This window comes from Indicator indicator, chromosome 27 (assembly GCF_027791375.1).
Source record: "Indicator indicator isolate 239-I01 chromosome 27, UM_Iind_1.1, whole genome shotgun sequence".
NCBI classification, from domain to species: Eukaryota; Metazoa; Chordata; class Aves; order Piciformes; family Indicatoridae; genus Indicator; species Indicator indicator.
Window position 1 is genome coordinate 14,131,938 of NC_072036.1, and position 27,609 is coordinate 14,159,546.

The window sequence follows — 27,609 nt, forward strand, 5'->3', positions numbered from 1 at the left end:
CCAGTTCATAGCCTCTAATGTTTTTTGAACACTGCAAGAGAGAACAGCCTGTGGCACAAATGTGAAGTGAGTGGAACTGCATCAGGGTGCAGAGGAGCCCTGCTTTGGTGGTTAAACGTCTGACACGTGCTCGCTTTTAATTAGCGCTGCTGAGAGGTGGGAGGGTGATGTGTCACCATGATGGTTATTCATGTGCTCAGAAGCAAGAGCTGCCTCCAAGCCTATGTCAGCTGTGGAGGATTTTCAGATTTTTAATGTGGTATGCATGGCCTTGAGGTTATTATGGAAGCTTTTAAAATTCTAACTAGGTTTCAGACTTGCTTCTTTTTATTTTTCCCTTAGCTTCTGTAAGATAACTCAGTGTGCAGTGATTCATATATATGGAACTTACATTTCATACACATGAAAACATTTTTTACCACTAGAGCTTTTTGGCCAGGTTTCTTAGAGCCTCTGTGCTGAGGGATGTGCAGGACCTGCCTCTTTCCGTAAGCCCCCACCCAGGTCCCACTTTACCCTTCTGAGATCAGGAGGTGTACATTTAAAAACCAAATGGGACGTGGTGGGAAGATTTGCTCCCTCTGAATGTTGCAGGGGTCCATTTCAGCATGCTGTGGGCTAGAGAAATAGAGGCAGGATTACTTGGGGCTAAAAGTCTGCCCTTTGAGGAGAATAATCTGAAATGACTGCATGGCAAGATAAGCAAACGTGGGCTTCCAGCCGAGAGGCCTCGTGTGGCTCTTCAGATAGCCAACTGTTACTCCTTGCAGAGATTTCTTCCTGCAAACCCAGAGGGTCTCAGCTCAAATCTGTGGGTTTAGTATCTTCCCTTTTAATATCCTTTGCCCTGCAACTCTTTTACTTCCCTAACATGGCCCAGTGGGTTCAAAGAGGTAATCGTCTGTCTCTCCATGATACAGAATGTGAGCTCTGGGCCCTACTGCACCTACCCTGTGTTTCTTTTTCTGCCTGTAGAGGCCATTCATATCTGGCCAGGTCCTTACCAAAGTGGCCAGAATAGTCCTTACTGCTTGGCTTGAGAAAAGTGACTTAGCAGTCACTTTTCATTGCAAAGGTGAGGCCGTTCCTTTTCCTCCTTACTCCTTGCATCCTCCTTTTTGCAGACTGTTAAAGACATGGCAAGGCACACTGCTTGTGCCCATGGCACAGGCCTGCATGTGCTGCTGCTTCACTAAGAGTGCAGGTTTGGCTTGCAAATCAGTCACTCAAAGCAGTTTAAATTGTGTGCTCATTATTTTCAGTTATGTTGCTTAGAGGCCTGGCTTTCAGATGTCAGATGTGTTCGTGAGCCAAAAAAAGCTGTTTGCAGTGTGCTGTTGTGAAATGAACTATTTCTGCAGATCCTTCCCTGCTTATTTTCCTGTTACTCCACACTGATTGCTGTCAGGAATACAATTGCTGTGTCACACTGATAATTGTTTCTTTTCAGAAACAGAAGGAGTCCAATTGGCAATTTGTGGAAGAACTCCTCAAAAAATCCACTGATGCTCAGGTAAGTGTGCAAAGTAAGAAATGATACAAGGAGAGTGTCAGGGATATTTTCAGGGGAGGACAGTGCATGAAGCACAGTCCAGCTAACCAGGGTATCCTTGGAGTTGAAGTGTTTTTGTCCTGGGTAAATGAATCTCTCTGGCACAGATGACAGCAGGGCACAGCTCCCTCCTTGTTTGCTGTTCCAGTCGCTTTAGAGTGGGTGTGCTTGATGCTACATTGTCAGATAAGAGAGAAGATAATTATCCTGGGAGGGTAGCTGTATGGCTACTCAGACAAGAGATATTCAGAATAAGAACTGGATGCTTAGGAAATGTAAAGCAGATCCTGAATGTGAGGATATCAAGTTGAGGAGACATGATGAGGGAGATAGGCAGCTGCATTGGAAATTCAGCTATATCCCCAGCACAGCGGGAAGGTGACTTGCCTTGCTGAGCAATTTGTCTTACAGGCTTGAATCAAACTCTTACTGATAAGGCTCTAGTTTCTGAGTACTCATTTCATACCTTATCATTTCTCTTTCTGCAGAACTGTTAATGCAGTGCTTCATGGCCCAGAGGTCAGAATTGACCTCCTTTTAAAAATCCGTTAAATATGCTGCTCATCAGGGCTCAGAGCAGCTCACGTCGCAGCCCTGCACGGCTCTTCTGCAGGCCTCTTGTCAAAAGTGCAAATTCTGGATCAGCCACACCCACAGAGATCACTTCATCTCGTGTATGCTTAAGAGCAGAATAAACATGTTTGGGTTTTCATTTGGTCTCAGAGGATATTAAGAGAACCCTGTGCATTTCTGTTGTTGAAAGAGGAATCGGTTATTGTTTCCTTGTCACTGCTGTGCTCCTGCAGCGGCTGAGGCTGAAGCTGCAGCACAGAACTTGTGCTACAGGGTCTGCAGAAACAGAATCTCTCATTGGAACAATACAGAGGGTATTAGCAGGCTCTACAGTCATGCCACACATAAACTCTATAGTAATTTGTTGATGTGCTCTGACTGATCAAGAGTGCACCTTTTGCAGAGGTTTCACAGTGTATAACCAGGTGAAGGCCTTCTTCAGGTTAGGGACCAATAAGATGGGAAGCAAAAACCCTGAGTTTGTGAACTGTGGATAAAGAGAGGAGCAATAACAGGTACCTGGGCAAGTGCAGAGTACTGTTGACCTGCATAGGTCCTTCTGGCCTCAAAATTTCTGGCAGACTGGGGAGTTTCTCAGGTAGAAACTGCTCTGCTTTTGTCATTCTTGATAGACAGAGGTGAAGAGAGTTGCTCATGTGAAAGCTCTTCCACCTGTATGACAAAAAAGGGAGAAACCAGTTACCTGAAGTACTCCCTACTGCCCTTGTAATTTGGATCCTTTTGGCTGGGCTAACGACAAAAGCAGAACTGGTTTACAATTCTATTTGTACTCTGAGATGAACACTGTTGTATCAGGAATATTAACATAGATGCATTTGTGTACTCTGCAACATCAAACTGACTAAATTTATGGATTGTCAGTATAAAATGAATTTGTGTTTACAAATTTTTATTGTCAGTGAGAATCAAAAGCTCTTTTGTTTGTGAGAGCTAATAGCAGTCTGCCTGGTAGCCTTTGCTCATTTCAGAAAACAAATGCTGCCTCTCCTTTCCTTTTGCCCTCCAGTTTGTTACACCTGCTCTGTGTTTGGTGTCTAATTCTGCTCTGAAAGAGATGCAGAGGTCTACTTGTTGGGAGTTCTAGGAAGCCAATTTTGTGACTGCAGTGGGAGGCCCCATGGCAAAACTGTTGTGTTTAGGTGGTGCTGTCATGGGGATAGCAGCTGGTGTGCCTCCCTTCTGCTGTGAATTGAGAGCTTGCTGCCACCAGAGTTCTGATGGCAGTGCCAGCAGTGCAGGAGACCTGTAAGCAAAGGAGCAGTGAGAGAACCCATTCCTCCCTGGGGTATTAGAAGGCTGGAGAAATCTCATCTGAGATTGAGATAAAGCACTCAGTACTATCTTGGTGTTGTAAACTGTTCCAGAGATTACAAAATGGTCAGTGTGGAAGCTGCTCACCAGGACATGTTTGTTGTTGAATTGACTGAACCCAAGCAGTCACTACTGCATTGGATCTGATGCAGTCTAGTTTTGCAGACACTGGAAGGTGGACAAGATGAACCCCACTCTTGCTATCCCCTAACTGCACCCTAAGTGCTTCACTGTGTTCACACAGGGTGGCAGTACTGGTTCTGTGTGTAGCCAAGGGGCTGCTCCCCTCCTACGCTGAACTCCTTTCCTCCTCTTCAAGGCTGTTGTGTTAGAGGAACACTTGAGAATGCATCTGCAGTGCTGTCTGACTTTGTGCAGCTCCTGGGACCTGAACCTATCTGTTGCCACCATACTCTGGGATTACTACAGCAAGAACCTGGTAAGTAGGTGGCTATAGAAACATGGAATTGCACGTGGACAGTCCTCAGCTTTTAGCAACTAATTCTGACTCTCCTCTGTCGTAAAACTGCCCAGTCAGTGGCAGTAGGCCTACATTTGCTGTGTTTAAGAAATCTTGTTGGAATGTATGCTGTGCTCCTTTACCTTGTGTCACAGTTGAGTCGATTCTGCTGTAGTTTTAATCTTATTCTTCATCAAGACTGCTGCTTCGACGGCCTTGTAAAAACCCTTTGCACACACTTCCAATGCATTTGTATGTTGTGAGTTGTGGTAGGAACGTGAGGTTTGCACCTTGCTGCCTTTGCAGCGTTGGCACTTTTGGTCCTTACCTTCCCTCTCTTCACTTGCTCTTCCAGAACAGTTGCTTCACTGTTCCCTGGCTGGGTCTGAAGGATCTGGCGAATATCAGCAGAACCTCCTTGTCGATGCTGGAGCTGGTGAAGAGCTGCTGCAGTGAACAGCAGATCCCTGCCCTCTACAAGTCCAGGAACAGCTACTTCATTTTCCTCAGCATTGTGGCTCAGATGATGAAGGCAGCAGAGCACAGTGGTGTCCATCCTTGGAAACAACTCAAAGGACGGTATGGCCACCTCCCAGCTGGGCACCTGTTGAGAGGGGGCTGCTCCGCCAGGCTGCGTGGCTCCTCCAGCCACAGGGCATGGCACAGAGGTGTGCGGAGCTCCTGGTGGAGGGCTGAGGGGTCCAGGGTGCACCCTCGTGTGAGGAAAGCAGTTGGTGAGGCTGTGACAGGCTCCATGAGCTGGCTCCAGGATCAGCCTGACATCCATAGCCTATGCCTGCTTGCTTCATCCCCCAGGCTGGGCACCAGGTGCATGGGCAGCCTGTGCAGTGGCACAGCCCGGCTGCCTGGCTGGCAGTGGCATTAAACCATAGGAATTGTCTGAGCTGCCTGTGAGCCCTGTGCTGGCCAAGAGCACAGCTTGGCTCTTGCTAGGCCTGCAATTGCACTGAGTTCCAGGTTTTCTCATGGCTTCCAAAGTCTCGCCCATCATACGTTTCCTAGGATTCTAACTCTTCATTCAGTTTTGGAGCATACTGATGAGGAAGTATGGCCAGTCATGACCTCAGCCTCATCAAACATCAAAAATCCAAACCTGAAGTCTTGGTGTGCTTGCTGAAATTTAAAGCTTTTGTTATAGCAGTGAGATTGTACCCATCAGCAAAAGTGCTTTATTATCTTTTTTTCATTGCATGTAAAAAAACTTGAAACTGGTTTGGGTTTTTTGGATTTATTTATTTAAACATATTTGATTAAGTAATAGGAATTTTCTTAAGTATTAGTAAAAACTTTTCTGTATGCAAGTAATTAATCCTTGCTATTAAAAAGGTACATGTGTGCAGACTGTCCACAATTGTGGTGTGTTTCTGCCAAGAATCCAGGGCTGTCTTGGCTGGCAGAAAGGGAAAGTATCTCCAGTGCCTCTGTAGACTAAGGGCTGGGGTTAAAAATTGCTGCAGCTACACAGAAACAAATCTGTTGTTGGATGCTGAATCCGTGTCCTGCTGTAGTAATTTTAATTAGCCTGCTCTGGTTTTACTGCAAAGAAATGATACTGAGATTTTTCTGCTGCTGTAGCTTGTTGCTTCCCCTAAGTTAAGAGGGGGAACAATGCGACACAGCAGACTATCGGTCTGCTCACGCAGTGTTGGTGGTTTCTACCTTGAGTAAAGCAATTACACAAGTAGCAAAACATGTCAGCCTACAGCTGTGATTTTGGGATGAACTCTGTTTTTCAGCAGCTAACCAAGCATTAATTGATGCATGAAGAATGTAAATGCCTGTCAGCAGTGATTTACTACTAAATAACATTAATTGAGTTTGCTCTGATTTTGGTAGATAGGTTTGATAACCTCCAACTCTTTTTCCAGGTGACAAAACAGGGAAGCAGCATTTCTGGGTGCTTGACTTAGTGCATGTGGAGTTTGCTTTCAATTGATGTGAAGAATGTAGCCAAGGTTTGAAACTCACAAACCAGAATGTTAAGGCAGCCCTTTTCATCCCATTCTTTTGTTGTAGGAATGATGACATTGAAGTCCAGATCCAAGCAGAGATCACAGAAAAGACCCGTGTAAAACTTTCAGCTTCTTGTTTGGTTGTTGTTGAGAAGGGGAAAATTTTCTCTGTGCTGCATGGAAATAGGGAAGAAGTTTGAGTTCAGGGATTGTTCGCTGTTGCAGAAGGATGCCACTTGGCAACATCCTTTCCTAGCAGCCTTCATGGGCTGGATTTGATTGTGATGAAGGCATGGCATGGAGCTCACCCATCAGAGCAGAGTCTGCTCAGCTTTGTACCGGAGATTGGATAAGGGGGAAGGGTTAGGTTGTACCTGGAACCGCAAGCTGCTAATGTGTGCCTTGTGTTAGGAACATAACATGAAAGAATGTGTTTGGGAGGGCACTGAAAATGCCAGGGTGACTAAATGTGAAGCAGCAAAACACAATCTGTCAGGCAAGTTAGGAAATTGCAGACTTTAAGAGACTTTCTCTTTGCTGTTGTTTTTGGTTCTATTTTTCAATGCAGAATTTACTCCAAGTTCCATCGCAGAAGAATGCAGGAGCTGACAGAAGTGGGGCTGCAGAACTTCTTTAACCTGTTCCTCGTGCTGGCACTTGTTGCAGAGACAGAAGATATAGCGAGCCGAGTGCTGGACCTCTTGGACTTCCTGACCCCAGCCTCCATCACTCTGTCTCGGAGAGCTCTCATCTGGAGAGGGCATTTTGCTTTCCTTCTGATCTATGTTGAGAAGAACATGGACATCAGTGTCCTGGCTGAGAAACTCTCTCATGCTTTCCATGAGAAGGCAAAGGAGTTCCTAGTAACCAAAAATGACTACACACAGAGACAAAATCTCTGGGCTCTACTTTCGACCTACATCGATGGTGTCCAAGAGGTGTTTGAGACCAGCTGCTACTTGAGCCTTTCTGAGGAGAAGCTGCTGAATGATGGCTTTACCATGCTGCTGCCTGCTTGTGGAGGAGCTGAGCTGAGTATGGTCCTGAGCTTCCTTCAGGTTGTGCTGGCCAGGCTCCGGTAAGTCCTGCAGTGAGGCTGTGGATGCAGGCTGGCACACTTGTGTTATGCTGCAGTTCATTTCCTGCTTAAAGGGAAAGCTCTGTAGGACTGGGAATGATGTGTTAAACTTCCAATTCCACCAGTACTTCACTGCATTTAGTCCTAGAAATGTTTCCTTACTATTTCAGGACATCACATTTGGCATCCCTGATGTTTTATTATGATGTAGTGGCTTTGTAGCCACTCTTTCAGGCAGTGCCATCTTGCTTCTGGCAAGCTTCCAAATTGTTATCTGTACTACACTAAGTTTTGGGCTTTGTTGCTTCAATTTTTGGTTAGGGTTTGGGTTTTTTCCAGTGCATATTCTATTTTTCAGACTCTTCATTCTGTTTTATTTCCTTCACCAAGGTTGCAATCAAATACAACAGTTACAGACATTTCAGTACTTGTCTGGGGTTTGATAGTAAAGGAAATCAGATTTCACCACTTCAAGCAGGTTCGCTTTGATGTAGTAGTTCAGTTTCCAACATCCACAGCGTCCTTCAATAAGCAGATTTTTGTCTACTGATGCCTTTGAGAAGTAGTCCTCCAGTTTGAAGCCCAAACTGCTGGGTTTATTTGTAGGATATTGAGACAGCTATTGATCTGCCGTTACTTCAGATGTGCAAGACTGAACTGGGAGGAAAGAGCTGCAGAAGGAAGGATGCATAATAGGAATGATGAGGGCCGTATGCAAGAACTCTCTTTAACTAGCTTCTTTGTTATTGTCTAGTAGTTTGACTGCAGCTGTCAATAGCTTGTACATCCAAAGACAACTGTTTTTCAGGCAGTCTTTTGAAAAAAGATGAAGCACAAAACTAAGTTTAGTTGATTTATTATTTATTATTTCAGTTCAACCAAATGTATTTACTGGAGTAAACTGGAGACTTCAAAACTGTTTTTCTCCAGTAGCTAATACACAGCATTTGTTGTGTTGTTTTTAAAGATGAAATGAGGAGGAATTTGAGACCAGTGACAAAGTTGTCTGTTTAATAACTTGTCATTGTTTTGAAGCTTTGGCGAAGTGGGTCCCCTGCGTGTGTAACACAGGGCATGTTCTGGAGGTTCATTGCAGAACAAGGCACAGAGCAGTGTTCAGACCTCTGCACAAACAGCAACTCTGCTGGTACCTGAGTTACAAACACACTGACTGCTGTGAGAGAGCTTGGGAGAGCTGGGTTTTAGCAGTTCTTTATTTCAGTTCAGTTCCTGTTACCTGCCTGCTTATGCCAGGGACCCAGCAGCTCCATCCCTTCACTGTAAACCACTTTGCCCTTCAGGCTGTGTGGGCCAGGGGCTATTACCGGCTCCCTCTGACAGACTCACTGACAGGAGTGCTCTGCTGTACAGAGAACAGCAGCAGAGCACTTTCTTCCTTCAGGAGATTGGGATGACTTTGTGCCAAGCAGGTGTTCAACTATTCTTGGCTTAACCAGGCTGATCAGGCCTGATCTGTCTGCAGCCCTGGACAAGGCTACAGTGCTTCCATGCCCCTCTCCCTCCTGTTTGTGAATCCAGGCAGACTGAAGCAGCCCTCTCAGAAATGGCATTTTTCTGTCCTTTGCACTTCCATAATTTCCTAACTGTAAGACAAGGAATTTACAGGTAGGAAGGAAGTGAGAGCCCTGATTAAAGAGAAGCAGCTCCCTCCAGGCTGTTAGGAAGTAACAATTGGTGTGCACTCTGCTCAGCCCAGGTGCTGGCTCACAGGAGCATTCCTCAGTGCTGATTAGGTACCCTCAGGAAGACACTGCCTGGTTGCCTTAACCAAATGCCTCACTTGTAGTGCTTGCTTTGTCAAACGGCTCTAGCAGCCCCCTTTAAGGTGCTTTGCTGCATGGCTGAATCACATCCCAGGTTTCTCAGTTGCTCTTGTTTTGAGGACACTCTAAAAATGGTCCTCTTCCCTTTGCAGAGTGAGGTATAGCCAAGAGCTCTTCTTTAATTACAGCTATTCATGCTGCTGTGCTTAAGGGGCTGTCAGCATTTCCATTACAAACCTTTATTTTCAAGTGTTTGTAACAGAGCAGCAAAAGCTGTCTCTGGGCTAAAGCCTGGGTACAGGCTTTAGAAATTGTTCTTGCTTTCTTCTTTTTTCTTAAAAGGAATCTGAAAAGAGACTCCAACTTCACATTTTTACACTACTGGGCTTTAAAATAACCTTTTCAAGGTTTTTCTTGAATTTTCCTTGTTTGCTAGAAAAGTGCCAATAATTTTTGATCATTGTGTTTACCTATGCTTAGATCATTTTAAATAACCATTTTTGTACCACTTCTAAAATTCATTTTTATCATGCTGATGATTTTGGTGTCCATATATCTAAACAGAACTTATGACTTGGCAGGAGAACTCATTTTTATCAGTTTTTGATATGTGATGGTATTGGATAATTGGAAACAAGATGCTACTTGCTAGTACTTCCAAGTATTTGATCTTCATAGTGCGACTCAGTATGAAGTGTAAAATTAAAATTTAAGTACAGTCTTCTTTTTAAAAACATATGCAAAGTAAACAGGAAACTCCCCCAAAAATGACAATGCGAAGTACTTCCAGTATTTGCTTGGAGCATTCCACTTCCAGCTCAAACAGAAAATGGTCAGTTAGTTTTTGGGTCTTTTTAAGCAGTGTTTCGAGCCCTGGTTTTGTTTTCCTTCTTTAATGGAAGGTAAATGCAGGATGCTTGCCTGTGTGTGCTGTCAGCTGCTCCAGATCTTGAGTGCCACCCACAATCTGGGTGCCTGCTGACATGGAAGGAAACCATGGGCTGATAAAACCCCAGGGGTGTAATGGGCTTGACAGAGCTCCCCATAGGAATGGACACAAGCTCAGCCAGCTGCTGAGTGCCTGGCAGCAGGCCCTGGCATTACAGGGTGCTACCCTTAATGCAGAGCATGTGAAAGTATCTGTCACTGCCACCAGCCTCCTCTCCTTATCATCCTGCTGACACTGGGGGGTGTGGTGCTGGCACTGGGGTACAGGATTGGCACAGGCAAGCACTGCCCTGGTGCAGAGATGCTGCACTCCAAATAGCTCTGCCTCTTTCAGCGGACTTGCTGCTGGCACCCAGGGCAGAAGGACAAGGGCCACACACCTGGAAACATAACAAATGGTTCTAGGGGTTTAGGGCCATTTGTGCTGTGGTGCCAGGGTGGAGGGACATTGGCAGTGGCAGTGTGTGCATTTCCCAAGCTCCACAGTACTGAGCAGCTGGCAAACCTGTCTCCAGTTCAAAGTGAGATCACTAACTGGGCCATGCGGCAGAGCTGGCTGCTAGTTGGTGTCTCCATCCTTGAGCTCATGAGGGAAAGAGCAGCAGGACTGGAGACTGCAGCTTGCCTTTGCTATGGAAATGGGCAACCCTTTGTCATTTAGTTGTGCTGGACTTGCCATCAAAACAGCCTGTGGAAAGCCTTTGGAGGCCAGTGGAAGCCTCTCTCCCTCTCTCTGCCACCATGTAAGTTGGGAGAATAGAAAGGTTCTCCTCTTTCTCTTCTTTCCCCGCCAGGGGTTTTAGCGTTAGTTTTTATAAAATGGATTCTCTGATGCTGAACTTCTGAAAACTGTATCCAGAGAGTGTGGGTCTTGTGAAGCTGAGAAGGAGGGAAGACAACACAGATCTTGTGCTTGGGGAACAAGCACCAGGAGGCTGGGCAGGCTGTGACACAGGCTTCCTGGAAGGGTGGTGGGTGCCCCTAGTTTGTTAAGAGGCAGTTGGACAATGCCCTTGGTAGGATGCTTTAATTTGGTCAGCCCTGAAGTGGGCAGGCAGTTGGACTAGATGGTCACTGAGGTCCCTCACAGCTGAAACATTATTCTCTGTTCTAGAACCATGCTAGGAACAAACGAGAGAACGAAAGCTGTCAAAGGGCCTTCTGGTTATTGATGCCCAAAGCCAGTCTTGGGAGCCACCCAAAGAGCCTCAGGCACAAAAGATCACAGCTCTGTCCCCTGTGTTAGAGACTGAAGCAGTTTTCTATTCCATCCCTGGTGTGTGCCTGAAACCAATCCCTTTGGGCTCTCTGCAGCCTGGCTGCCAGCAGTCAGGATGCTCTGTTGTGAAAGGCTCAGGCGAGCAAGCAAGGAGGGTAAAGCTATGCCCAGGGGAAGCGAGGAGCTGCTGCTTGGGGCCAAGCAGTTGTTGAGAGGAGTGTGTGCGCTGCCAAGGACACGGAGAACACATCTGTTTTCTGATGGATGTGTCTCACTATGCAAACTGCTTTCCCCAAGTGAACTTCCCTCTTGATTTTCCTTCCTTTATTCTCCATCTGAGATGTGAGAATGGCTTTCTGTGGGGTTTGTGGTGGCTGTGGGTGTTAAAGAAATACTTTCACCACTGAAGCCATTGTATGCAAGTAGCCTTCTAATCTCTTAATTTTGATTGTTTCTTCCTTACCTTACAAGATATATATTTCTTCTCTCTTTAGGATATCTCTTGTCAGATTTAAGGCTTATTTAAAATCAACAGAAAGCTGAAGCAATTTTCTTTATTCCATTTCAGTCTCCTAAGGCCTCTTTCCCCCTGGTGAGCTCATAGCAACAGGGGGTTTTAGGGGAATTCAGCTTTCTGCAAATTAATGTCTCACATCATGAAAATTCAGGACTTTTTTCCCCCTGTATCTTGCAAAAGTAATACAGTGAGTGCCAGTATTATTTCTTGCCAGCGGGTGGAAGATGAATGATTTTGTCACAGTTTTACTGCTTGATGAGCAGTGTCCTGAGGGTCAGGCTTAAGTCTGTGTCACTATGCTGCTCATTACTCTTGAGCTAAATAAGGGCTGATTGGATCTAAATTGCCTAGCACAGGGGCTGCAGATGAGCTCAGTGAGCAGGGGCTGACCTGCTATTCAGGCTGGGAGTAACCCCGGTGTGCAAATGCTGCATTAGAGCACCGTGGGAGAATGAGAGGCTGCCGACCGCTGCCAGCCAAAGAAATCGAAATGTAAAAACTCTTTGATGCTGCAGCGTTAGCATTTGAAATGTAGGAAGTGACAGGTTGATGGTACTTATCAGCTTTGGCTGGATTAGAGAGCAGTGTCATCTTGCTTGTATAATGACAGAAGAATGAGGCTGGTTCCCACTACTCTGCTGCAGAGCTGCTGCTGCCAGAGCCAATGCTGCCTCCTGCTGCTGGGCTGTGCAGGGGGATGGAGAGGAGCCTGGAGAGCTGGCTGGGGTGATGGGCACCAGCACACAGAGTGCCCCTCTGCATGTCCCTTCCCACAGGCTTCTACTCTCTTGGGAAAGGACTGCAGACCTGGCTGGTGAAACAGCAATGTGTGCATCTGGGGACAGGAGCCAGCCACTGCCACCCTCAGAACAGGCAGACAAGCCATGTGAGTCAGTCTTCACAGAACAGCTCCCTTTGTCCTCTCATCCACTGCCAGACCATGGGAGAGGAGACTTCACTTGTCTGTGGAGTTTAAAGTAAAGCTGACCTTTGAAGAGGAGACAAAAAGGCTGAGTATGTGGAAGAAAGTGAAGAGCCAGCAAAGGCCCTGCAAGGTGCTGGACACAGCACAGCTTTCAGTGGTTTGTGTAGTTCTGGATGATCCAGTGCAGTGGAACAAACTTTTGGGGTTTGTTCCCCATCACGGCACTTTGGAAACACTTTACTGATACACAGACACTCTTCATCTGTCCCCCCTTGGTGCAGGTCCTATGCCTGACAGCTGTCACCTGCCAGTGTTGGTTTCTCTTGCTGCTCACTCCTGGGGCTGCCTGATCAGCAGGAGCAATTTGGTGCTCTCCTGAAGCCAGTGACTAAATGGAGAGCAGGGATCAATCCAAATACATTGTGTGTGCTGGGGATAGACTGTTTGGTTATTCTTTCCCTGGGACGCTTTGACTCATGATGGAATTTCTGCTGGGAAATGAAACAACTTCCAGTTTACTTATTTCTGAACAGCATAACAACAGAGGAAAAGAAAAGAGCAGCTTTACAAGAGCATTTTACACCACGTATAAAGTGGTGTGAGTCCAGGGGAAAGAGAAGGCTTCCATAAAGAGCATCATTGTTGTGAGGCTCCAGAGGTGCTTTTATTAGCTGTGCATTATTGGTGGTTTATGGTATCACTTCAGATCACTGCCTAGGGAGGAAAACCCCAATGGTTTGTGACTGGCACTTCGAAGGCATTCTTCTGTATCTTAAAAGGGAGGTGGGGGGCTGACTGTTGTACTGATGAATAAACTGAAAGCTGGGGTCACAGAAGGGACTGTTGAGAACAGGATGTTTGTACAAGTGTGATGGAAGTGATTTTAGCTGGAAAGGCTGAGGGGAGACATGCTGGCAGTTACCCAGTATGTAGAAGGACCTTGCAAAGAAGGTACCAGGTCTCTGTGGGAGTGAAGATGGAATTGGCTTAGTTTGGGGCAGAAGTTTGGGGTGGTTCAGAGCAGGCTGCAAATGTCAGCACTGGCAGGCTGCAGGAGGGAGTTGTGGAGTGGGCTTTAATTCTTTTGAGACAATGCATGAGACAAAGGTTTGCCAGAGGGGAGGCCTTGTGAGCTTGCCAGGCTGCTGAGATGAGCTCCCTAAATGACTCTGGAGATGCTGCCCAGCTCTTCACTGAGGGTTCTATATTGGATGTTAGGGAGTGCTGCATGTGGTGGTGACTGCTCAGTGAGGCTGCTTCTTAAACAGCATTCTGTGCTACCTTAGTGAGATCAGAAGGTAAAGAAACAGCACATGCAACTGTCAGCTGAGTGCTCTGTCTCTTCTCTCCTCTTTTGCACAATCAGAATGCCCTGTTTGTCTCTAATTTGGGTTAATTGAAGCCTCAGGGTGGTGCAGAGCCCATGCCAGCGACTGAAGGTACCGACATGATCAGGGCTGCAGGGAGTGGAGAAGTAACCCTGGGTTTGTGCATCTTCCTGGGAACACACAAGTGAGCTTTTGTGTAAGCTGATTCTGTTCATTTGTTCGTTCCTGGCTGGTACCAGAGAGTGCCATGAAGCCCTCTGGCTCAGGGTGTGCTCACAGGGCCCTGCTGAGCAGCAGGATCCCTCTGGCTCTGTGCATGGTGCAGGAGCCTAGGCTGCCACCACACACTGGGCTTGGGTGAGCAGGGTGCACCAAATGCAGGAGTGCCTGCCAGGACCAGGGACTTGGCTTTTGTTGCCTCTGCAGCCTTGTCTGCCTTGCAAAGAGTCAATGATGAGAGTAAAAGCAACTGTCTTGGTTGGCAGCCTTTGTGTTCATGGACAGGAGTCTGTTGGTTACCCATTTGGCAGTACTGCAGTAGGGGCTCCGGTTGGACTTGGTGATCCTAAGGGTCTTTTCCAACCTGAATGTTTCTGTGATACCTGCCCAGGGTGCTGCCAAGCTGCTGGAGGCTTGCAGGGAATCCCTCTGCACCACCTCTGTGGTAACAAAGGGTGTTCTGCAATGGCTTGATCCGGCAGGCGGTGCTCTGTTCAGCATGTTACAGTCATGTGGAGTTGTGTGTTAGGTGCAAGGATGACATCAGAAGGTAAAGCACCATGAGCATCTCTTAAAGATTAATTAACTGCAGCACAGCCATGATTATCCAGATGCCACAGAGAGTGAATCTATTCATGCAATCAAGGGACTTTGCAGTGTAATTATTAGACATTGGAGAGACGTGACCCTGGTTAGGGGTAACAGGGAGCTGTGGTTAATTGATGTTAGGATAATCAAACTTCTGCTGTTTTATTATTCCAGTACCCTAGGCTTTGCAAGCAAATGTGTTCACGTGCTGAGAGAAAAGAAACCCCAAGCACAGGAAAATACAAGCTGAAAAGCGAAGCTTGAGGTTCTGCTTGTGTTACCTTGCTGTACTGAATTACTGCTCTGAATAGAAGTGTTGAGAAGCCATTGTCAGTGTCTGTAATCACCCCCTTGGTACATCACACTGAGCAGTCGGCACCTCCTGATTCTCAGGATTTTGTAGAGGTATCTGTTTCCCTAACACATCCAAAATTCCGATTTCCGCCCCCCCCTCCAAGTCAGTGTCCAAAATGGAAGGAGTTTCCCTCCAGCCAAGACATTTTTGCTCTTTTCATTCTGGAAGGCAACTTCTGCTAGGAGAAGCCTGAGCATTGTGACAGAAAACACAGCTGATGCAGGCCCTTCCCCCCCCAAGCTTCATTGCCTTCTCCTGGTTTAGAACATGAGGGCAGAAAGCAGTTTCCTTTTCTCAGAGTTCCTTGTGAAAGGCTTTGCTGTACTGCTGGAGCTCTGCAGCTTCTAGCAGCCTGTTTCTGGAAGCTGTCAGCATCCAGTGTGGCACTGCTGCTGCCTCTTACTCAGAGTTCTGCTCCTGCTCTCTGCTTTTCTCTCTCTCTCCCCCTCCCCCTTTCCTTCAAACAGTCATTTCTGAAAACTCCTCAGCAACCCCATCTCCATGTAAATTAATACTGTAAATTGTGCTCTAGTGAGGGTGGAGGGAGCAGTAAGAGTGGGTGGGGGGAGAGAAGAGTTAAAAACATTCCAATAAATGATTTAATTTATGCCTCAGCAGTTAAGCATGCTCCTGGTTAACAGAAATACCCTTCAGCTAGCAGGATTTGGGAGGGTTGGAGGACACTCATTTGCACATAAATAGCCATTAACTGATAAATTCCCAGAGGTCTCCTGTTGCATACTAGTGTTTCTGACCTACTTAGCTGGCTTAAATTTGTTTTACAGAATTATTATAATTCCATCCTTGGTACTTAAACTTTGTGATTAATGCATGCCTCACAATACAATTAAAGTATAATTACACAGTTTTACAGTTTGCTATCATGGTGTTATTATTATTACAAAGAGCTGGATTTTGCAAATATTAGAAGAATTAGGGTTCCGATACCCATCACTTTGCTGTTATTAAGTGATTATGTTAAATGGGACCCCTTTATGTCTGAAGAATGAAGTGGAGAGAGGGGAATCATTAAGTAACTCATCAGATGGTTTCTAAGTGATTGAAGAAGAGATGTGTGGTGTGGTTGTTGCACATCTTTAGAGGATAGGTGCAAATACCTTTTGTTCCTCTCTGCCAGCTGCTTGTGACATGCTGTGGCACATCTGTGCTTTGGTGCTTAAAGAAAGTTCCACACTAAACATCTCATCTCTGGAATCTGTTGAAAATCATTTGCATGTGTTAAACATCTGACTTCATTATACCTAATGGGAGCTTTTTATTACAGGGAGAGGTTTGGTTTGTGCTCCTACTGAAGCAAGGAGACATCTCCTTGTGTCACTGTTAAACACAGCAGCCAGATAGCAGGTCCAGCAGATGTGTGCAGTGGAGGGCAGGAGGTGCCTGCAAAGATGATGCAGAGCTCTGTGCCCTGGGAACTTGGGGCAGCTCTCTGAGGAATCCTCCACATTCAGTTTGTGTGCTTGGGTGTGCTGTAAAGTCACACTGGCTGCAGAAGTCAGGCAGATACTGCTGTGTTCACCTTAGCTGTGAGGGGTACCTGGCCTCTCCTGTTCCATGGCCAAGGTTAGTTCTGTGGTCACTTCACCCTCCAAGGAGTGATCCAGGAATCACTTGTATGTGACCCAGAAATCACTGCTGTGTTTTCTTATCTTTTTGCCAGTGCAGCTGCACCAGAAGACTTAGGTTTTGAACAGTCAATACTATTGGCAAGTCAAAGGACTGGAAAATACTTTTTAATTGTCCTTGTCTTTTCCTATTCCAATTGAAGTTCCAAGCCTAACTTTACCTGTGAATATTTGTTCTGGGGCACGGTTCAGTGCTGGGCAATGGAGCAGCTCACACATCTGTGTTGCACTCTCTGTTTTTCTAAGGCTCTTAACTTACAATGTAACATTTCTTAGGTGTAATTATGCACAGAAACTCCAAAATGGAAGCCTGCATCATCAAGTCTCGTTTGATCCAATGTCTTGGATTCATTTTTGCTCAATTGCTATCTATTTCTGTAACAACAAAAATAGTTCTTGCTAATTCTGGAGAACACAGTAAAAGGGGAATGGAAGTCTTTTTCTTGGGATGCCTGCTTCCAGATCTGTAACTTCAGGCTGCATTTATGCTGCTGCACTGCTTTCACTGTTTTCTCTGCTTTCACTGTCACTGAGTTCAGAAAACATTGCTCATTGTGACTGATGCATGCAGGCCTGGGAGCAGGAAGACAGTAATTGTTCCTGGGAGAATTCACTGTCTGTCAGGGCCTCCCACCCAGGTGCTGGTGAAGTGGTTCTGTTGCTGGTCTGCACAAACTGAAGTGGCTGAAGTCATCCTGGGGTGACACAACCGAAACACAAAGGCTGCTTGCCAGAAAGGAAGGGTCAGCACGAGAGCTGGGCAGCAGAGTTGGCTTGCAGCAGCTCCCCCGCCCCACGGAGCACACAGTTGTGCTGTGCTGATCAGGCTGATGAATGTAGCACCCCATTGATTGAGCAGGCTCTGGGCAGATTATGAGCAGGCTGGCTTCAAGGAGAGGAATTTCTGAGCTGTTTGCCGCATCCAGCGAGCGCGGCTGCTGTAAGGCAGCTGCCTCCTCAGTGGTTTGCTTTGATCCTGCGGAATGAAAGGACAGGAGGATCAGCTCAGGTCTAAATGAGATTACAGCTGGTTCGGCAGCTTATCTGGTCTAATGCCAACTCATGTGGCTTTGCACGTCCTAAGGGGTTTACAACAGCAACTGTTTATTGAGTATCATGGGTTTACTCAACACAAGCAGGCTAATCCCCCCCAGCCTTGGCGTGCTGCAGGATTGTGCCTCAGCCAAACCCCGAGCCGGTGCAGCCAGGGCCCCCAGAGCCCTTTGCCTCGCTTCGTATCGATTTTATACCTGTGTTAAAGACAGCAAAAAACACAACCAATAGCCAGCCCTACTGTGAGCAAAAGGTTAATCTAACCTCCACGGCTTACAAAAGCATCCTTTAACCCTGAAAGGCATTGGAGCCTTCCTCTGGCTCTGCACTCCAGGGGTCTTCTACTTTAAGGTTTAGAAGAGCAAAACAGGAAAAAGAGCTGAAACATTTAACTCTGTATTGTGATGAGGCCTCTGCGTTCTTTCAGTGGCTGCGCAGAAAACTTTGAACAGCTCTTTCTGGCAGCAGCAGCAATGTCCTCTCTCTGTGATGGGATAGCGTGGAGCAAGGGCAGGATGTATTGAATGCAGGCAGAGCAGTAGGAGCCGGTGGGTGGCCCAGGGCTGTTGCTAAGCTTTCACTGTAGAGGTTTTTCTGTAAAGACATCATAAAATGCCTTTAATTTTCTCAAGAAAACCAAACCAAAACAAACTCCCAAAGCTAGGTGAGTTACCTTAGAGGAACTCCAAGTGGGCTGAGCAGGCCCATTGAAGCAGGGCCTTTGAATTATGCTGCAGGGTTTCCAACAACATCCCTTTTTGTTCTAACAAAGTGCCATGGAATGCCAGGTACAACATTCTGCTGAGCCTGTGTCCTGCCTCAGGTGGGGCTTGGCTGGGAGGCACTGCAGGCAGGTAGTGATAAACCAGCTGGGGTGTAGTATGGAGAAAGAGCAGCTGAAGCTGCGGGAAGCTTTGCAGAGCAGGAGCGGGACGTGTGCACTGCAGAGAAGCACAGCAAGGCACTGACTGCACTGCTGAAATCCTGTAGGAGTCTGTTAGGCACCAGGATTTGTATACTGTACATATTATCAGGAGTAATGAAATCAGTTCTGCCATGAGGCGGGGAGGGGAGTTTGGTGTCCCTGTTGCCTGACTTTGAGTGTGAAGATGCTTTTGTTTGATTTCACTTTGCTGGAGCTCTCCTGGAAGGAGCTGCTGTTAGTAGTTGAAATTCTAAGCATGGAAGCCATTTATCATTTTAGAAATACTCATACATCTCTAGCCAGTCTCCCCAGATTTAGCCAAGGGTGTTGATTCTGCAGGTGGTGGGGTTTAATTCTGTTTGTTTCAGCATCCAAAGGTCATTCAGGTCCTTTGGAAAGACTTCTGAGCTTAGTCTTGTCTGTGCTGGGCACCTGAGTTCTGTGGATGCTGTGGCTGGTCTGGTGTGGCCTGGGAAGTGGGAGTCCCATCCGTGGGGGAAACAGTGCCTGTGTTTCAGACTGGCAGCCCCTGAGGCTGGTACCATATGTGCTTTGCAGTGCTGCTAGGAGGAGAGGGCTTCTCTCCTTTGTGGAGTTCTGAACCCATGTAGGTGAAGTTAAATGACACTGTGTGAAGTCTGGATGATAGTCTGTAGCTGGTACAGGTTATGGTCTCGTAGCAGTTTCTGCAGTTTGTGTTTGACTTCTTCAGTTTGACCTAAAGCCTCACCCCATCGCAGTAAGCCAGGCTTGCAAAGGCCTGGCTTAGGAGTGCCAAAGCAGGACTTATGGTTACAGTCCCTGCATCCAGATAAAAGGCTGCAGTGAACAATCCCACATGTTACTGCTGTACCCCCAGCACAGCCCTCACTCAGGCAGCACAGACCCAGACTTTATCTGGATAATCTGATGGCAAACACCTTGAAATCCTCATTTAAAACAAATGAAACTACACCAGGTTGTTACCACTGCAGTAAGGCAAGTGCTGGTTCCAGAGCTCTTCACACCATGGCAAACCAGAGCTGTATGGTTTCAGAAATGGAGATGTCTGCAGCTTGTCCCGAAATGTGGGAGCCTGGATACAGGGCACAGCTGCATTCATCTGTGGTGTGTGGGATTCACAGACGAACTAAGAGAGGCTGCTCCCTCAGTGCAGCACACCGAGGAGTCCCATCAATCCTGGGCACTTACCTGTTGCAGGCATTGTGTGGGTGACTGAATAAACATCACTGCTGCCCTTCCACTGACACAGATGTATTGCCTCATTTGGGGAGGCTGTGCAGCCTGCTGCTTTGCATAGATGGCTGAAGGAGATGCCAGGCACTCTTCTTTGGAGAGGCCACTTAGAGGAGAGAAGGTCCTTGTGCAGCTTCACTGCCTAGACTGGATGTAAGCAGGGCAGAATTGGGGCCCAGAAGCAGGAATGGTGGTAGAGAAATCAAGGGGAACTGAGTGTGCTACTGAATTGCTGTGAGCAGTGCAGCTCCTGTCCTGGCTATGCTCACAGAGCTGTGGGCACTGCTAGCAGACCCCATCCAAACCAGTCTTTGCTCCCAGATGAACTGGGACCTGGTGAGATTTTGCAAACAAGAAGGAGTCCTGAGGGAAGCTTTGCAGCTGGTCAGAGTCATTGGCCAGGACTTCCTGCAACTTCCCCAGCACAGATGTGGAGCAGCACCCGGCTGTGGGTGCTAAGCAGACCCTCCTGTGGTGCTGGCACTGCAGCGTGCAGGTACTCATTTCAATGCTGCCTACTTCTCATTTTGATCTGCTGCACTTAAAGGCATACAGTTAATGGCTGACATTAGTAATTAGCATGAGCTCTGTGTGCTCAGCATCCATCACTCACCCCTCAGCAGCAGGGTTCTGACTGCAGATCGCAGCCCCCCAGTGCCTATCTCAGGTCAGTGTTCTCCTTGTGTTTGTGTCCCCAGGAGTGTGCACAGCTGTGCCAGCCATGTCCCAGCCACAGCTAGAGAGCACCACCTTGCTGTGGCTGCTGCTCTCTGGAGGAACTTCTTCCCCTACCTGAAGAGCCAGAGGATGGCCCAGCTGCCCCCTTGCCCACAGCTCGCTGACACGGCTGCAGGTGAGCACCCAGCCTGCTGCTGCCCCTGCTGCTGCTGGCTGCACCACCACAGACCTAGAAGGGCTATACACCAGGGGCTGTTCCTGCTTCTGGTGGGGGGGAAAACTGAAACAGGAGTGAATGCAGAAAGGTGGGCTCTGTGCTAGAGGTCTGGGCAAGAAGTGAATCACCTGCTGGAATGCAGACAGGCTGAGAGCTTCAGAGGGGTCTGAAGCTGCATAAGCCTGGCTCCTGTGACACACAGACTGTGATCAACATTGCAAATGGGACATAAAATGAGAGTAATTTCTTTATCTGCAATTTACATCTTGTAGAATTTTATTATAATTTGGTGTTGAACTGTTCATCATAGCTGCAATTCAAGCTAAGTTTCTTTAAATACTGTTTGACATTTGGAGGGAAATTTAAAAGGCTGACTATATGACTATGGGGTTTTTTTGCTGAACCCTTATGCTCATGGTCACAGAACTATTTAATCATTTGAATTATTATCTTTCTTTTACACTGGAGGGTTCTAATCTTGAAGGACCATGTTCCATATGTATGGGAACTCCATGTGCAAAAAGTCAGCATGTCAGTGGATAGACAGAAATCCCAGCTTGAGCTTTACCATCAGTAGCCAGCATTATGTTCTGTAGCCACAGTAAAAGCTTGGATCCATGTAACTAAGAAGTGAAAAGTAAAGAGTTTTTTTTTCTCATCATGATATGAATTAGATAAGGTTCCAAGCTCAGAAGCACAGGGTCGGTAACAGAAGTTAAATCAGCTCTGGTCTGAGGCATCTCAGCAGTAGTTAGCAGGCAGCACTAATGAAGGAGGCAGCGTGCATCAGTGGTGGGCTCACTGCCAGCAGGTGTGGGAGCAGCAGCCCACTTCAAAGGGGGAAGTTGTCCATGGCAGAGATTCCATTCCCTTCCTGTCGTGTCAGATGTCTTTATTTTAGTTACAGGGAAGTAGCAAAGGAAAAGCCCAGCTCTGCTCAGAGCAGGGAGGTGCAGCTGTGCCCTGCTGCACAGAGCCATGAGGCAGCACTGCAGAGGAAGGCAGCTCCTGCCCAAGCTGCAGGAGCTCCTCAGAGCTGCAGCCAAGGCAGAACAGCAGCCACAGTTCTCCCAATGCCACTGCCATGCTCTGCTTTGCCGCACCCCCATCTCTGCTCCACTCATGCCACAGCTGATGTTGGAGAAGGAGTCCATGTGGAAGGAGTCCTGCACAAGGTGCTTCCTCACCTAAGGCAGCGTGGGGCCTCTGTGACTTCCTGTTCTGTTCCAGGGCAGACAAGGAAAGGTGACTCCTTTAAAGCTTAAGGGGTCTGGCCCTGCACCCAGCTTCTGCCTGGCTTCTGCAAGCAGTCTTTGCTGGCTACTGGCAAGGGCAGCTTCTCAGTGCAGGCAGGTTCAGAAGCCATCCTTGTAATCAGTGCTGCAGAATCTGGGCACTGTGAGCCCCTTTATTTCACTGCCCTCCAGAGTCAGGGTTTGTTGACTGATTCTCTCATTCCCTCAGTAGTTGTCCAGAGGAACCACTGATGAGGTACTGTGTTTTCTCTCTTTAATCCCAGGTTTTACTCTCTTAGCTCTGGACATGCCCAGCAAGGCCCTGTCGGATCTGCAGCCCCAGCCTGTCCTGTCAGTGATGCAGCTGTTCGGGTGGGATGACATGGTGTGGCCTCAGCTGGTGGCAAGATACCTGAGTCACCTCATCCCAAACAGGTGACAATTGCCACTGCTGCTGCTTCAGCACACACCCGTTCTTTAGACCTGTGTCAAGTGTTGCTCCAGACAGGGATGTCTCATTGAGGTGCTCCAAGTTTTCTACATCTGCTCAGGCTCTGTGAAATCAGCTGCCACACCCCACAGGAGGTTACTTGCATGTGGTCTTGTTTATTTTGTCAGTGGGGATGTGCAGACAAGGCACAGTTGCCATTGGTTTTAACTAAACAAAATGGGGTAAAAACCTTTATTGATGTTGCTTAGTGAGAGACAGAATCCAGTCTGGTTTTCTTTTGGACTTGTTGTAAGCATGACTAAAAATTCAGCAGAAAATCAGCAGATTTAGATGTACATACGTCAAGCAAAGAGCACAAACGTTGCCCATGAAAGTCTAAGCACCAAGGACTGAGCAGGGAGGAAATCTCTCATATAGAGAGGTGGAACTGTGTTCAGATTGCCCTGGCCTGAAGCACCCATGGAGCTCAGCTCTTAGGGGTTGTGAGCAGGGTGCAGAGCAGTCCTGAGGTGCTTAGTGAGGGGTTTCTGTAGAATTAATGGTGGGGGGCTGATGGGCTTGGGAAGAGAGGCAGCTGCTGGCACACTGGGAGTGCTGGTGGGGAACAGCATGTTGGTGCTGTTGGCTCTGGCAGGACACCTGGCTGAGGGAGCAGCAGCCAGTGTTTGATTGGGAGGCTGTCCTTCAAGGTGAGGAGTGAGGCATCTCCCATCGTATGGACTTCTCCCCACATTCTGTAGCTGTGTGCCTGCTTTTGTGCTGCCAAGTGGCACTGCCAGGCTGATGCAGTTCTCCTGGCACCAGGATCTCCTGAGCCAAGCCTGCCGAGTGCACCAAAGGAGTGCCTGCTGCCTTCCAGCTGTCTCTGTGTGCTGTCTGCAGCCAGAGGAAACACCGCCATGTTTCTGCATGCTCCTGTTAGATCTGCTGACTTCTCTCTTCCTCTCCTACCCAAGCAGTGCCCTGAGTGAGGCCTTCTCCAGCATGGGCTACCCATCCTTTGAGGTCCTGACCATACGCTCCTGGTTCCGTTGCGTTTTGCAGATGTTTCTGGATCAGCCCAGCAGGGTGCTGGTCAAGGCAGGTGCTGAGCCAAGAGCTGGTGAGTACCACACTGCCTGGTGTTTGCAGCTACAATTCCATACTGCAAACCTGGCCAATATTTCCAGCTAATTACAGAATGCTTTCCTGTTTGCGTTCCCTTGCTCTCACCTAATTACAAGATGTGTTTCTTTACGCTGCTTTGCTGTTCGCTGGGAGTTTGCCTGCTCTGCATACAGCAGGTTCGTCACAGACAGAGATAAAAGAGCTTACTTCCTTGGAAGCACACAGCACAAACTTGCTCCTAAGGAGACAAGCTGGTTTTCTCCCCATGGAGAAACTGCTCTGGAGAAAGCGAAAACCTGAATAGTCAGAAATCATGCTGTGAATACCCCAAAAGGAAGCAAAAAAAGAAAACAAATCCAGTTGCAAAGAATACCTCTTGTCTACACTGCATTTTGCTTTCTTACAGCAGTGCTTCCTAAGTTCTTCTATACAACACTGTGGGTCTCATTATTTTTGGAACACATCCTCTAGCAACTATTTTTCAGACACATTTTGTAGATTTTGAAAAAGCCATCAGTAAAATGAAGACCTTGTGCTTGGATGTCCCCAGTGCTCTGCATCTTCCTACAGCTGCCTTACAAATGTAAGTGGAGGCAGATCCTCTTTGCCTAGAGAGATGCAGCCAGCTGAAGAGTCCTTCTGTTGTAGACATTTTGAAGTCATCTTCCACTTGATCTTGCTGCTGAAGTCAAATCCTAATGTGCTGTCCTCAGTGGTGTGCTCTCTTGTAACAGGGAAGGCCTACATGGAGCAGCTGACTGAGATGACAAGGTTGGTCTCCAAGCTCTCAGAAGTGGAAAGCATCCTTTCAAAGGCTCAAGCTGAGGAGCCAGCTGTCAAGCAAGACCCCAAAAGTGCTCTTGTCCACTTCATTAAGGTACTGCACATCTCTCTGTTGGCGTCATAGGACAGTGTGAGGAGAAAGGAGTGATGTACCAGGTCTTGTTTGGTGTGCAAAGAGAAACTGCCTGCAGGAACCTGGAAAGAGACTCTGTCAGCATATTTTGATTTATTTCAATGTTTGTGTTTCCTCAGGCTGTTGGCAGAACTTACAGTGGCCTTCAGACACTCCCTGAGAAATCTGCCATGGTAGCCAAGTCTCTGGAGTATTTGGGTGATGTGTTAAAGTATGTAAAACCTTATCTGAAGGCAAAAGGACCTCCAGAAGGTTTGCAGCTCACATACTGGATCATTGGTAATTATTCTGCAGACTCTTTTCTTTCAGAAAATACTTCTGAAGAATCAGCAAAATGTGACTTTTAATACTCCCTCCACCCTCCCCCCACTGTGCTCTCAGTGGTTTCAAAAGCAAAGTCACTGAGGTCTTACACTGCCCCTTGCCTACAAATCTGTAGCTGTAGTGAGTTCATTTAGAGCCTCCAAGGTGCTGGGCTGTGAGTGGGCCTGGAGCTGCCCTCACTGGGCTTTTCCAGCTTCGGAGGCATTCAGCTGCTGTTGCTACTCTTGGATTACCTAGTTGGACGTAATTGCCACTTGGCTGGCTCTCTTTGGGTTTTAATCCTTTCTCCTGACTGAAGAGCTTTGGGAGTTCTTGGTTATTTCTCAACAGGATGTCTGGTGAAGTTCTGGGCACCCATCCTGGCTACCTCCAAAGCGCAGCAGCTGCTGTTCCGCATTGTGGACTGCTTGCTGCTGCCACACTCGGTGCTGCAGAAGGACAAGGAGCTGCCTGTGGCCCTGCTGGCTGCCATCCAGGAAAGCCTTCCCCTCTATCTCCAGGTAATATCTGCACTCTGGGATCAGCAACAAACCTCTCTTCAGGAGAACGACCACACTGCAAAGGATGTCATCTTTCTGGAAAGCATCTTTAGTTTTAATTCTTTGGTTGTATTTGCAAAATTCCAGCATTTCAAGGGCTTCAAAAGGTTCCTTTCATTCCACAATATTTCCCTGCCCTTTAGTTAGGAGAGTGGAAAAATTGTGATGTAGAAGCATCTCAAAATGAAAATATTTCACTATTAGTTTAAAAAAAAAAATCTCTTCTGAGCTCTTTGGAGGCTGAATGGGTTCTAGACACTTCTCTGCAAGCAGTGCTGGGTCAAACCTGTCTTGCAGGGTGCAGTGAAAGAGCAAGGAGCAGGTGTGATAGAGATCCCGATGGAAGAGAGATACCCTGCTTGATTTATCAGCATTAATCCTGCCCAGACACAGGAGCTGGCTGATTCCTGTCTAAACAGAGGGGAGTGGTAAAAGGGCTTAGCTCTGAGCCGAGCCTGGCACATGCATTTTCCAGTGGCTGTAATGGGGCTCAGCGCTTGCCAGAGATCAGACCTTAAAAGCCCTCCCATGAGTCACGTCTGTGGTCCAGTATTTGAGCAAGCTTATCAATGGGTTTTGTGAGGTAAAAGGATGTGTTTAGTAGGGATTGTAGAGCATTAATTGGTGAGCAGCAGATGGATTCCAGCAGCAGGTCTGACACTGGAAGGCAGGTGTGTACAGAACCAGGGATGAACCAGGAGGGCAGCTCCAGCCACAGACAGTTCTGCAGTGAATATGCACAGGAGTCAGTTGGGTTTCTGCTCAGAGGAGCAGCTGCTCACCTCGGCGTGTATTTGTTGGATGTCCTGGTGGTTTGCTAACATCAGAAGATGGCTGAAGCACACAGCTCAGAAAGAGGGAGCAGCTTTATCAACCCCTTAACGCCCACCTGCTCCATAGGGATTGGCTGGGAGCTGCTGTGATTGATTGGGTTCCAGAGTGTGACCTGCAGCAGGTTCCAGGAAGGCTCTGAAGCACCTCATTTGTTGAAGTCTTGTGTTTCCTCTGTGTGTTTACTGTGGAACCAAAAGTGGGAACTCTCCGTGTCAAGGAAGTGCCTCGAAGACCCTTAGCTAAGTCTCAACTTAATTTTTTTTTTTCTTTTCTGAAGGCACAAGGCACAAAGACAGGAAAATCTTTGTGTGGAGGGGCTGGTATCACAAAGCAGCAGAAATACTCTGGGGAACAAAAGCAGCTTGTCTTGAACTTTTCATTCCTGTGTTGGGGGCATTAGCTCACCTCAGCAACCATCTATATTCAGGCAGATGGGGTCTGGATTGCAGTGCTAGTGGAAGTTTGAAGTGCTGTTGAAACTGCTGTCTAGGGAACTTTGCTTGAACTTCTTTTATGCCATTGTTCCTGGTGGACAAAACCCTTGTGAAAACTGTGACTTCTCAAGAGGCTTCTGTTTGTGCCACTGGCTGTGACCCCAGGATAGGAGATCACTGGACTTTTTTATTTTCTTTCTTAGTGATTTGTTTTTCTTGCTTTCAGTAATCAAAGGAGGGGGAAGGAAGCTTAAAAATTCTCTGACAGCAGCTTCTACCAGCGAGAAGAATTCTCTTTTTGCAGAGTGCTGTGGGGAGCATTCAGACAGGCACTTTCTGGACCATCATTTTCAGCACAGCCTTTTCTCTGGGTCAGTGCAGCCTGCACTGGATAACCCACAGCAGGTGTAGCCTTGTCTAAAAGTGATATTTAAAGAACTCTAAATCCCCTATACACAGTGGCCCCAAATCTGTTCACATTATAAGCAGAATTTTTCTTCTCAGACCACAATTCTAGGTGCCCATTTTTCTGCAGTTGCTGGTACAGAATCTCAGACAGTGCTTTCCAAACAGGTGTCAGCTCTGTACAGGGCCTAACAAAGAAATGAGGATCCCTTGGGCAAAAAAAGACTTCTCAGGGCTGGAATGGCAGGGATTTATTTCAGATTTGAAGGGTGTCCTGAAACTTATCTTCCAAAGTATTAATTAGCCTATAATAGTTTTTTCTCCTTTGTCAGCTGTGTTTTGGGTCTCCTGACTTGCAGCCCACCCTGTCTGCAGCAGATGCTGTCTGTTGGTGCTGCAGGTGGGTGGGCAGCAGGTCACAGCCTGCAGGCCTTGTCCCAGATTCATTCACAGATACTGCTACAACCTGATTCAGTTTCTGATTTGTTGGTGTTTTCCTCCGCAGGGCCTGTCCTTTATATGCACCCAGTGCCAGGCACAGGGTGCCTATCTGAACCAGCTGCTGGGGAGCATCATCCAGCAATACTTTGGCCGCTTCCTGCCTTCCTCTCCACTGGCAGCGGACGTGGGGCCGCACCCTGTGCTGAGTGCCCTGTGCAGCTCCCTCACAGCCCCACAGCTGCTGCGCCTGCGCAGGACCACTCTGCAAGTCATAAAGTAAGGACCAGGGAAGCATCACCACTGCCTCAGCTGGTCAG

The 27,609-nt window shown here is 47.4% G+C and overlaps 1 protein-coding gene across 1 annotated transcript in view; it reads left to right on the forward strand.

Annotated features, from left to right (window-relative positions):
- MMS22L (MMS22 like, DNA repair protein) overlaps positions 1-27,609 on the forward strand; it is a 40,767-nt gene that overhangs the window by 9,985 nt on the left and 3,173 nt on the right. The window contains exons 10-20 of the mRNA XM_054393040.1: positions 1,451-1,513; positions 3,777-3,896; positions 4,273-4,496; positions 6,459-6,968; positions 20,410-20,564; positions 22,126-22,276; positions 23,252-23,394; positions 24,134-24,276; positions 24,435-24,594; positions 24,970-25,139; positions 27,357-27,568. Of these exons, the coding sequence (XP_054249015.1) occupies positions 1,451-1,513; positions 3,777-3,896; positions 4,273-4,496; positions 6,459-6,968; positions 20,410-20,564; positions 22,126-22,276; positions 23,252-23,394; positions 24,134-24,276; positions 24,435-24,594; positions 24,970-25,139; positions 27,357-27,568 (2,051 nt within the window). The remainder of the gene's footprint in view (positions 1-1,450; positions 1,514-3,776; positions 3,897-4,272; positions 4,497-6,458; positions 6,969-20,409; positions 20,565-22,125; positions 22,277-23,251; positions 23,395-24,133; positions 24,277-24,434; positions 24,595-24,969; positions 25,140-27,356; positions 27,569-27,609) is intronic.